Source organism: Stenella coeruleoalba (assembly GCF_951394435.1).
Source record: "Stenella coeruleoalba genome assembly, chromosome: 13".
Lineage (NCBI taxonomy): Eukaryota > Metazoa > Chordata > Mammalia > Artiodactyla > Delphinidae > Stenella > Stenella coeruleoalba.
Window position 1 is genome coordinate 60002631 of NC_137159.1, and position 12947 is coordinate 60015577.

Here is a 12947-nt window from a genome sequence, read left to right on the forward strand (position 1 = left end):
TATCAGCTTTTTCCTGCCTTGACTTATTTTCTACCCACCTTAGATTCCACACCCTCCTACTCTCACTCAAAGACTAAAACCCTTTCCCCCCTGGGGCACTTACCCTGGTTCACTACAAACCCATCGATTCCTCTATCTAGCCTGTGACAAAAGGACAGAACCTTAATGTGCTTTGGATCCCACCGTCTCCGACTTCCTGGTGACCTAATTTTATCAGTTATCTCCCCCCTCTCTAGTGTTTCTTGAACCCTTCCTTCTTTGCTGGCTCTTTCTCATTACTATTTAAATATGCTCCTAGATTTTCCATCCAAAACAAAACTATTTCTCAATTCAAGCACTGCTTTAACTTCTACCTTACATCTCTCCTCTCTTTCCCATCAAATTATTGGAGCAGTGTCTGCACGTACTGACTGGATTTTCTCACCTCTAGTGCTCTGCGCTCTGTTGCCTCCTATACTGTTCCACTGAAACAGTCTGGGTTAAGATCACCAATGACATAGGCATCATTAACTTCATCTGCTCATTACAGTCTTGACTCCCCTAGAGTGTCTGACAGAGTTGACCACTTCCGCCGTCCCTTGGATTCTGGAGTCCTGTCATCTTTGGCCACTTCCTTCAATCTCATTTGTAGGTTTCTTTCCCTCCCATTACACTGGAGTTTCTCACGGTTGATCCTTTGCCCTCTGCTTTTCACATACTATATAACCTCTCTGGATGATCTCTGCCATACTTGTGGTTTCAGACATTTATATGCCAAATATTCAATCACTTAATGGATCTGAAAATCTCACAAACACAAACTCCAAATGTCCAAAACTGAACTCTCCTTGTCTACCAAATCTGGTTCTCCAATATTCCCTGTGTCCATAAAGGGTACAGCCACCTGCCCTGGTCAGGTTCCCATGCCAGAAACCGAGATGTCATTCTTGAGTCCTCCATCTTCCATATCCAAGTCCTGTAGACAATACTACCTACAAATCTGTTGAATCAGTCCTCATCTCTTCACTCCTCGCTGCCATCATCTTGGTCCAGGTCATCACCTCATGTTTGTGTCATTGCAGAAGTTATCTAAATTGTATTCCAACTTCCAATTTTGCTCTCCTCCCATCCAAGTCAATCTCCACATGGTAGCTATTGTGTCCTTCTAAAAATCTCATTGTTTTACTTGCTGCTTAAGACCCTCTAATGGTTTTCTCTTGCTTTTAAGAAAAAGGTATACAAGGCTCTCATCTCTTCTCTCTCTCAAGAACTCAACATTTCAGCAATATTGTACACTTGATACAGTGCTTTTTCACATATTTCTCAACTCCAAACCTTTGTATTTATCTTTCTATTTCTATTTAATAAAATATGGTGTGTATACCACCCGCATCAGTATCACCTGGGATATCTGAATCACTTATAAACTGTGCTTGTTTGTCCATGTTTCCATTCACCCTTGCCATGTGGGTACATATTTAAACACAAATAGAATAATTAGAACACATGTTTTGTATTCTACGCTTTTTCCGTTACATTAAAAGGTATTTTCCGATTAAACAAAGTCCTTGTAAATACGTTTAGAGCTGCGTACAAAACTGAAACTGATCAGCTGATCAACAGCGATGCAGTAAAGGAAAATGCCTCAATTACTCACCATAATGTTTCATGATTTTTTTTTTTTTTTTTTTTTTTTTTTTTGTGATACGCAGGCCTCTTACTGTTGTGGCCTCTCCCGTTGCGGAGCACAGGCTCCAGATGCGCAGGCTCAGCGGCCATGGCTCACGGGCCCAGCCGCTCCGCAGCGTGTGGGATCCTCCCGGACCAGGGCACGAACCCGTGTCCCCTGCATCGGCAGGCAGACTCTCAACCACTGCGCAACCAGGGAAGCCCTCATGATTTTTTTAAAGGCAAATACCCATGTATTAGATTTTTCATCAACAACTCTTATTAATCTACTGAAGAGGGGTTATCACATTGTTTATTACATCTCACCAAAATCTGCATTCAACTTTTCTAAGGATGCATCACAGTTCTACATCTTTACATGGTATTATTTTCAGTAATATGTCATTTGGCAGAAGTCTAATTATATGTTGAATTGTGTACTAAAGGGTTCTTCTTGATAGAGTATTTTTTTCCCCTGAGTATGAATTTTCTTATATAAAATCCAGATGAAGGCATTTCTACATTGACTTGAGACTTAAGGAACTCCCAAGTGTGAGAACTTTAAGGCTGACTAAGGTGAGATCATTTCATTCATGACACTGAGAGTGTCTGATACAGTAAAAGTCCTCACGTGCCCTGGAGTGCTGCTCTATGAGTAATGGGTTTCCCATGTTTATTTCATTGAATTGCTTCTCCAGCATGAATTGTCTGGTATTTCCCAAATGGCTTCCTCCTCCTGGTAAAGACTTGCTGTGTCCCTTCCTGTTTGAGTTTTCTGTGCAGACCAAGGCCTGAGAGATGGCTGAAGGCTGCAGCATTTCTCCCCTGCGTGAACTCTCTGGTGTCTATAAAGGTTAGAGCTGGGACTGAAGGTTCCTCCAAATTCATTACGTCTCTAGGGTTCCTCTCCAGTGTATGCCGTTTTATGGCTAAGGTTAGAGCATCAACTAAAGGCTTTACCACATAGATGATATTCTTATGGCTTCTCTGCAGTGTGATTCACTTGTGTCATTTGAAGGATGAATTATTACTGGAGGCATTTCCATAATGATTGCAAAGGGTTTGTCTCTGGTGTGAACAAAAGGTAGCTCTCTGGCTAAAGTGTTTCCCACATTCGTTACATTTACGGGGCTTCTCTCCAGTGTGCGTTAACACTTGTTCAGTCAATGTGGAGCTGTGAGTGAATATTTCCCCATTCTCACTATATTCAGAGAACTCCTCTCCAGTGTGAAATCTCTGCTACTGAGGAGATGAGAGGCTGTTAAAGGTCTGTCCACATCCATTCATCTATTCATTCTGCTACATATGAATTTTATGCTCATTCCTTCATTGATAACCTCTAGTTAAAGTCTTTGCCCCCCTGGTTACTTTTACAGGGTGTGTGACTCTCCTGCAGGTACAGAAGTTTTCTCCTTTGCAGCATGTCCACTGTACAGTTATCTGAGTAATTTTGAGGCCTTCATTATGTTTCAAGCACTTGATGTTTGACCATATTTATGCAAATGTCCTCTTGTAAGAACCCAGACTATGGTTGTGAGCTCAGGTTACTCCTTTCTTCCTCAGATTCAAACTACCCAAACCTTTCTGCTGAGACAGCACACTTTCACCTCAAACTGAAGTCATGAGATCGTTCTGCATTCCTCAGTTACCCCACTTGCGGATCAGTTCTAATGTAGAGAAACAGACCTCACCCTCACGAACTTACCGTGACATTAGATGGCTCCTTCCTGCAGATATTCTGCAGGGAAGTTATGTCCTAGTTTTTAAGACTTTCCAGCCTAGACGCTGGCCTTGGGGAAATCTTCTCCCTCCCCCACCTCAGCTCTTCCCCTTGAACCAACTGGGAAGTCACATCTGATTTCAGAGCTCACACCCAAGGGAGAGCCAATGACTGGTGTTTTCTAGCATCATGTCTCTGCACGGCTTCCCCTGAGATGGGTCCAGCAGGCCCATTCTTTCTGAGTCAAGTTCACAGCCATGTCCTCAAAGGTCATCATTTCCTGTGGCTGCAATGCCAAGAACCCAGCTGCCACCTGCCTTCCTCTGTTTTCTTACTCAGGGACAGCCTGAGCACTAAGCCGGCAGAGCAGAACTCAACGGACAGAAACCTGAGTGACTCACATTGATAGTGAGGTTGCTGTCATCACGCTCTGCAGCGCAGAGCTTCTCTCTCTCTAGAAGAAGGACAGGAATCCATATTTTTAACAAGCCCCCCATACCCAAGAAAGTCTTAAAGATTTAAACCATTGGGTTTAAATTTTAATTTCCTTAGAATCTCAGGTTACCTATCAAAACCTCAGGAAGGCCTTTCTTAGCCCCCGGTCCAGGTTGCAGTCCCAGTTTTATTTTCTCATAAATCTCTGTGATTTTATTTCCATTACACTCATCCCACATTATCGCTTTACTTGTTCAGTGCCTGCCTTCTCCCCTAGACTACAGAATTCCTGGTGGCAAGGACAGGATCTGTTTTTCTTCTCACTGTATCCCAAGCCTCTGGCAGAGCATCACCATATTTGCAAGATAAATGAATAAAGGTAATTTTTTTCACTCACTCAAACATACATTCAAAAACACAGATTTATTTGATCTGAAAGAGTCAGAAAATATTATGTTTTGATTAAATACATCAATGCTCTATGCTACAGAGATAAATAAGAGAGAGACTCATTTATATTAAATCATTATGCTCTAAGCATTTGGGTAATGATTTATCAAACATCAACTTTACTAGACTGCATACTGATTAAAAATAACTGATCCCAAACTGATTCTACATCATCAGTTATTTTAAGAAAATTAATTACAAGGAAGGCTAAGAAATTTCTTTAAGGTATTTTTAAGATCAACTTAAAGTATACAGCTAAGGCCATTACATACTGAGAAAGCTTAAGAAATAATATATTTCGAATGCAGATGAATAGAAGGTAGGAGACAAAAGAGTAGAAACAGGAGGGTGTAAACAGAATAACATTGCCTGCCTATAATTCACGAAATGTCTGTTCAGACAGTGGGAAAGTCCACTCTGTCCACTCTGAAATGGCTTTATTGATTGTTTTTTAATGTATAGGAAGAATTAATTCTCCAGGCATGGAGAACACAGATGAGTTAATGCATAAGATATACATTTAAACCAGAAAGAAATAGGCAAATATGAATTTCTAACAAATGAGACCCTGGACAACACTGCTGGATTTTGGTAAGTGATCCAGCCACCCCTCTGAGTTGTAGCATCCCTAGAACAGGAAGACAGGTGAAGAGTTGTGGACTAACTATACTTTCTAAACTTACCTGAAAACACGATGTCTTAATTAAGATAATCAAATATGAGGTCTTAATTAAGATAGCACATTTAAAGTAGAATTAGGATTTTAGGAGATTCCTTGGTGGTCTAGTGGTCAGGACTTGGCATTCTCACTGCCAGGGCCCTGGGTTCGATCCCTGGTTGGGGAACTAAGAACCCACAAGCTGTGTGGTGCAGCCAAAAAAAAAAAAAAAAAAAAAAAATTAGGATTTTATTATTAAGAGTGGTTACTAAGGAGGGTGATGATTCTCAGTCTATAGAACAGGTTGGAAATGCAGCCCAGGACTTAAACTACAGGTAATTTCAAAGACAGCTACACACCTTGCTAAATATAAAGAAGTTCTTTACTTCCTGCCCTCCCAGAGGCATCTTCTCCCTGTGGTTGTTTCTGATACATTGTATTTACTGTCCAATAAGAGTCTGTTTGCCTTCGAAGAGTGATTAATGTCACTTCAAAATATTGTAACAATTTTAAAAGTATTTTTCTTTACCGGATTAGCACATCCCTCATTGTAGCACAACATACCACACAATGCTTTTTATATTTGTGCCTTCTCAGTGTGCTCTGAGTCAATAACTTGGACTCTTCCTCCAGGCAAACAATTTTCAGGCTGCCAGCGTTGTTGTTATTTCACTCAGTGATCATTCTCACACTGCCTTAGACACAGGACTCCCTTTAATTTTAAAAGAAGAAATGTTTCTCAGGAGCTGACATTACCTATCTAGGGTCAAGAAAAGTCCACATGAATAATAAAATACTGTAATTTCAGATTCTGAAACTGTAAAGTGGCTTATGTGCATGAATCTGGGCTCTAGAGGCCCAAGGGCTGACATTCCCGATATTAAGTGCAGTATGATGAGCTCCAAGCTCCTTGATAAGGACAGAAGTCACGTTCACAAATGACTGCAATGCCAGGAAGAGGGTATGAGTGCCACAGAAAGAAGCACAAATGTTATGCAAGTTCACAGGAGGGAGAGAAAAGCGATGGCTGGGCTGCCTTCGCTGTAATGAGTGCCAATGCTAGATATTTTGGAAATAAACAAGTGGGTCAGCAAAATCACTAACGGGATACACTTCAACCTGGAAAACCTTTACAGAGAGAGTGGGTACTATAGATAACTTGCCTCATTCGATTTTCTAACTGAAAAAGAAATTGAGATATTCCTGACAGTACATTAACCACTTGAAAAAAAACTGCTAGGAATACAAATCACTGGAAAAAATAAGTAATGCGGGAAATATTTGCTAAGGCTGTTGTGCTTATTACATAAATAGTTCCACACTGCTCAGCTTTCTTAGTTACATTTATTACCGGTTCTATTTATTATTACTATTAGCACTTTTATTGAGTCTTCCTACCAGTACTTACTGAGTCCTTGTTATACGCCAGGCAGTACATTTGGCACTAGGAAGAGAGTGATGAATGAAACACACCTGGTTGCTACTTTCATGAACCAACCACACAAATAACTATATAATCACAACTGTGCTAAATGGCATGAAGGAAAAGTATGAGGTACTTTCTTGCCTGGGAGTGTCAAGGAAATCTTTCCTGAAGAAATGACATTGATGGTGAGGCTTGAAGGATGAGTAGGAATAAAGCTGGTGAAGGGAATGGAGGGTTTGTAGGGGAATGTTTCCAAAAGGGGGAACACTGTGCCCCAAGGGCTCAAGGCGGGAAAGAACACAGTGTAGAGAAGGGGAGAGAGGGGAACATATGAAGCTTAAGAGATTGGGAGGAGCTAGATCAGAGCCCTGACGGGCATGCTAAAAATTTTGAACTTCATCCTAAAAGCAAAAGGTTTTCAAGCAGGGAAGTGACATGCGAAGGTTATGTTTAATCTGTGGCTTTGGCTGATATTGGGAGCCAAGAATGACTGGGCAGGGGGCAAGGAGCTGTGAGACCAGTTGGGAGGCTCTCATGATCGTAGCTCAGGTGAAAGAGGGTGGTGCCCTGCTTGGAGTGGTAGATGGAGAGAGAGAGAGAGAGAGAGAGAGAGAGAGAGAGAGAGAGAGAGAGAGAGAGAGAGAGAGAGAGCAGTTGGATGTCTCAAGGCATGTATTAGAAGAACTACGAGAGAGCTTCCCTGGTGGTGCAGTGGTTAAGAATCTTCCTGCCAATGTAGGGGACACAGGTTCGAGCCCTGGTCCGCAAAGATCCCTCATGCCACGGAGCAACTAAGCCCGTGCGCCACAACTACTGAGCCTGTGCTCTAGAGCCCCTGAGCCACAATTACTGAGCCCGCATGCTGCAACTACTGAAGCCTGCACGCCTAGAGCCGGTGCTCCGCAAAAAGAGAAGCCACTGTGATGAGAAGCCCGTGCACCACAACGAAGAGTAGCCCCCCGCTCGCTGCAACTAGACAAAACCCGCACGCAGCAACGAAGACCCAACACAGCCAAAAATAAGTAAATTTAAATAAATAAATTTAAAAAAAAAAAAAGAAAGAAGAACTACGAGAACTTGGTGTCTGGGTAGACATCTGGGTTTGGGGGCTGAGGGATAAGGATGTGTCAAGGATCATTCCCAGCTTTTCTAATTGGGTGGGTGGAGGTGCTATTTACTAAGAGGGGCAGATGAAGGAAGAGCAGACGCAAAGGCCTGATGACTAGTTGAGTGTGAGATGTCTATGAGTCATCCAAGCAGAGATGTCAAGCAGGCTGTTGGATAATCAGGTCCAGACTCAGAGGAGAGGTCTAGAGACGCAAATTTGAGGACCCCTGGCAGGTACGTAGTATTTGAAGCCATGGAGGATAGGTTTGGCAGGTAGGGAGAAGGAAAGGGGAGAGAAGACTTAGGGACCAAGGATCAAACCCTGAAGCTGGTCAATATTAGACCGCCTGTGAGAGCGCTGAATGTCATGCATAAACATCTGCATATCAAACCAGGTACCTCACTATCGTATTGTATTTTAATCTCCTATTCTAGTAAGAATGCATAGACACTCAGTTTAAAAGGACTGCATGTAACCCAAACTGGCATCGTTCGGGAGAGATGTAAAAGACAGTAGGGTCCCAACCACTAACACGGAGCAAGCAACGAGAGGGACAAAATCTGTTTCCTGCTGAAAAAGTTACACAAACTGTCTTTTAGATAAAGAGTGCTGTTTCGTATTTCCTATTCACCAATGGAGCCAACCAGGGATTAGAGTTAGAAGGATAATGAACCCCGTAGGAAATCCCAAACACAGAAGCAGGCCAAGCCCTTGCGCAGGTGGCTGCTGCTGAGCCCTGTATACAGACACAGGCATCCCTGAACCTGGAAGGTCCTGCGCAGGTCTTGTTTCACTTCCCCTTTCCAGACTTATTTCCCATGACTGCCCTGAATAGTCCTTCCACTCCAGGCAAACAAACCTTTGCTTCTCCACCTCTGTGTTTCTGTTCACCGCCCGTGACGTGCTTCGCCCACACCTCCACGTTATACAGGTCTTTCCAGGTCCACCTCTGATGCTAGCTGATCTCTTCCAGGTGAAAATAATTTCCCCCTTTTCAATATGTCCATAACCAATGATTTGTACCTCTCTGAGCACTTCATGCTTTCTACCCTGAGCTCCCTTTATTTGGATATATACCTTATGTTCCCTTCTAGGCTACAGGCTCCTAGAGGGCAGCGGGCATGTCTTACGTGTTTATGTTCCAGATCACAACAAACGCTGAAGCCTGTATTGCTCCAACAGCAGAGGAGGAGTACTTATTTCTGAGGTATTTCTATTCAGTTGCGATTCACAGGCTGATAATGTTTATGTGCTATGAGAAGGGAGCAGGAAAACATTTATTCATTTCCTTTTGTTCCCGCAATTCCAGTACACAGGAACACAGACTGAATTGTTAATGCTGTGAAACTCCTAAAACTTACAGCACGTCCAGAATTCTGAATTAGCGGGAAAAAGGCAAGAAGCAATGCGACACCTTCTTTTACGTTAATGGTGTTCAAAGATCAAGAAAATGTTAGTACATATTTTTAGTCCTCTTCACGGCCTTCGACAGACACAACGTGCTGTGCGCTGGGGACTGACAGTGGCAACTGCACAGAGCCTTCTCCTGCTGTAAGGCGGCAGCCTGTCTAGTTTGTTTGCTGCCTACCCCAGTTTAATCACCAGCTCCCCAGAATCATGCTGTCCTCCATCCTTCTTCGTGGGGCCCTTCCCACTCCCTGCTGTGTAACACCTAACATGCATCACAATGTTTTACCTGCTAGCCCACGATTTGTGTGCTCCTTAAAGATACAAGGGGTCTCCTGGGGAAGGGTTACCTATATCAATTTTTTTGTTTGTTTGTTTGTTTGTTTGTTGCAGTACGCGGGCCCCTCACTGTTGTGGCCTCTCCCATTGCGGAGCACAGGCTCCGGACGCACAGGCTCAGCGGCCATGGCTCACGGGCCCAGCCGCTCCGCGGCATGTGGGATCTTCCCAGACCAGGGCACGAACCTGCGTCCCCTGCATCGGCAGGTGGACTCTCAACCACTGCGCCACCAGGGAAGCCCCCTATAGCAATTTTTAAAACGTCATAGTACATGTTAAATCCAAGTCAATATGTTTTAGGATCGCAAAAACCTCCAGATGTATCTAAGCCGGTTGTTCATATTTGAGGCTGGAATCGTACTAATAAAATAACGGTGCTCCTTGTCACCGTATGGACTTACCTCTTTGGTAACACAAGGAAGCAACACTGCCATATTACAGAACTTCACAGCAGTATCTGTTTGTTCAAGATCAATATAACACTAGAAATGAAAAAATAATCAATATGAAGCTTAATCACATTTTTGTGTAATGAAGTCAAAGTGATCTTAAAACTGTGGTCTTCATTACCTTGGCCAAGAACATGTAATTGGACTTAGAAAACCCAGGGTGTAGTTCTTCGACCTGATTTTCAGAGAAAACAGAAAAGAGAATAACAGGGAAATACTAAAACAATAAGTAAAGTAGATATATTTCAATAAATCAGACATTAACCAAATTGCCCTAAGAATTTAGGATGGTTGTGTCACATGTGAATCATTTTATTAGCTCAAGTATCCTTTGGGTAGAAATATAGCTTTTGAGCTTATCCATTAAAATAGAATTATTATTGTGGTCATAAAGTTTACAAAGCAATGAGATACTTTAAGATTTTGTATAACCTTTGTTATACAAAACAAAGGTATAACCATCCTTTGTATAACCATCTTCCTCACTTCCCCTTCTCTATCTTTTGTGTTTTTTTCTTTCAGGGACAAAACAACTGGTGATACACTCTCCCCAGGACAAGTCCCTACAATCTCTTTGGGAAGCATGAGTAGAACGTGACTGACATCACATGGCAAGCATCTTCCACTACATTAATATTTGATTTCTTATGATCTCAACACACTCCATATGAGCTGAATAATAACTGAGGTCCATCACATCAAGTTCTTTCAAAGAAAATGCAGATGCTTAAAATAACTAGTCCAAGTAGCAGACCTCCTTGCAGATTTTAATAAGTGGGTATTATAAAGGTACTTTACCCCTCATCTACTAATGTCTTACGTACCAGTTCCTTTTCTCTATCTCTCGTAAATAAGAATTCCGCCAGGTATATGGTGTTGCTACTAGAGAGCTCTTCTTAGAACCTAAGTCAATCTTTGCATCGGAGCCAGGTTTTGCTGTTGTAAAGGTCTATGCAAGGAAGCTCCCAACCCGACCCGGCCCCCAACACAGAGGGACACAGAACCCAAAAGAAGGATACTTTAAAAAATTTATAAAAATATGCTTGTTTTACAACACACTAACAATCCAGACATTTCCAAAATTAAAAAGTGAAAGTTTCTTGGTTAGAATCTTATTCTCAATTACGATCTCAGCCCCCAGGGGTAACCACTACCAACAGTTTGACAAATGCATCCTACAGACATTTTACCAAGCAGAGTAACCTGCCCCCTCCAAAGGGAACTGATTTTTGAAAAACAACTTTTTAATGGGACCATTTCCTACATATTGGTCCAAAACTTTTTCCCCACAACATACCACAGATACATTTTTGTGTTCACATACAAGATCTCCCTCATGGTTTCTAAGAGCTGCATTTCATACTACACATATACCATAATTAAATTAAGCATTCTCCCTTAGACATTTAGACTTATTTTTCACTATTACTAATAATGATCAGCGAACATACTTGTTCCTATATGCTTGTGTGCATGTGATTACATGTGTAGGAGAGATTCCCAGAAGTTGAATTGCTGCTGAGTCAAAGGATACGTACATTTTAAGGATGGATACGAATGGAGGGGAAAGCAAGACCCAGGGTGCTGAGGAGGGTTCCAACACCTTACAGGAGCACATCCCTTGTAAAGGCCATTTACTCTCTACAGAACCCCAAAGAGAAGGGTCCTGGGAGGAAGAGGAGGACAAAATCTCTTGGGTTGGGAAGCCCGACTGGGTGTACCTCTTTCAGATGAACAGTGTGTGGATCTGGCCTAGAACCTGCTAGTGAAACAGCAAGGCTGTGGACAGACTGAAGGAAGTCCAGTCCTGGCCAGAGTCTTGAAAGTCCTATAGAGCCATCCATGGTGCTGATGGGCTCTGGTCCTCCCACTTCCTCTCTACTTGTCCGGTTATTTCCATTGTAACTCTCTGAGTTTACTAAGTGCATTTCTCGAGCCACACTAATACAATTTTTGTATATTTACAAAATAAATAAGTCACAGGTATGAAATGTATGGTGTGGGGAATATAGTTAATAATTATGTAATATCTTTGTATGGTGACAGATGGTAACTAGACTTAACGTGGTGATCATTTTGAAACGTATAGAAATATCGAATCACTATGTTGTGCACCAGGAACTAACATAGTGTAGCAAGTCAATTATGCTTCAAAAACAAACAAACAAACTCATAGAAAAAGAGATCAGATCTGTGGTTACCAGAGGTGGGGGTGAGGGTGTTGGGAGGGGAGAGGAATTGGATGAAGGCAGCCAAAAGTTATAACTTCCAGTTATAAGATAGATAGTACTAGGGATGTAATGTGCAACAGGATCAATATAATGAACACTGCTTATGTTATATATGAAAGCTAAGACAGTAAATCTTGTGTTCTCATCACAAGGAAAATATTTTTTTTCTACTTCTTTAATTTTGTGTCTACATGAGATGACTGATGTTCACTAAACTTACTGTGATAATCATTTCGTGATGTATGTAAGTCACATCATTACGCTGTACACCTTAAACTTATACAGTGCTGCATGCCAATTATACTGAAATATAAGTGGAAGAAAAAAAAAGGACCTAGAGTAAACTTTATTCGATTGTACCTTCTATGTCCAGTAGTTGCCCCAGTTCTGAACAAATCCTATCTAGATAACTTGCCCCAACATATGCACACAGCAGCTTCTTATTTCCTTAATGTTGGAGTTTTAATTCTGCATATACACCTTAACACTTATGTCAAATTAACCAGAATGATCATAAATCAGAACATCTCTTTTTGTACTCATGGTTAAAAAAAAAAAAAAGTCCAAAGGAACATAGGCAGGCTACTAACAACACCTGAGTCCTAAAACGGAGCAGATCCTGACCTTTGCCAAAGGCCTTAGCTGAGTAACAAGGAAGGTAGTGTTGCTCAACAGAATGTTCTGATTAAGGGGCAGTTTCTAGCTATGCTCTTATAACTCTATCACAACACCTGGCAGAGAATACTGTACCTGTTTACTTCGTGTTGGTTGTCCAAGTTCCCTGGAGGCAGGAGCTGTGTTGGTCATTTCTGTGTTCCCTTCATTTGGACTAGGTATGTGCTTAATAAACATTGCTGAATAAATTAGCTTTGTTTTTAAAACACCTCATAACCTCGTGCAGCAGCCCTCTGTCATATCAAGGCACAGAAGACAGCTCTGCAGCTGGTGGAACCACTAAGGAAGACTCAGGGATCATGTGACTGCAAACAGTGAGTGACATCAGGGTAGCCAACATTGCCCCACCTGTCATTTACTACACACACTGATCCAGTGGTTCTTAACCATGCCATGGGCTGC

General features: G+C 42.0%; 1 protein-coding gene across 6 annotated transcripts in view; it reads right to left on the reverse strand.

Moving 5' to 3' along the window:
• The window catches only part of RMDN2 (regulator of microtubule dynamics 2), an 80189-nt gene that overhangs the window by 12900 nt on the left and 54342 nt on the right, over positions 1–12947 (reverse strand). For all 6 annotated transcript variants that reach the window (XM_079940664.1, XM_079940660.1, XM_079940665.1 and 3 more), the window contains exons 9-10: positions 9761–9814; positions 9592–9672 (exon numbers count right to left, since the gene is read on the reverse strand). In XM_079940664.1, the coding sequence (XP_079796790.1) occupies positions 9592–9672; positions 9761–9814 (135 nt within the window). The remainder of the gene's footprint in view (positions 1–9591; positions 9673–9760; positions 9815–12947) is intronic.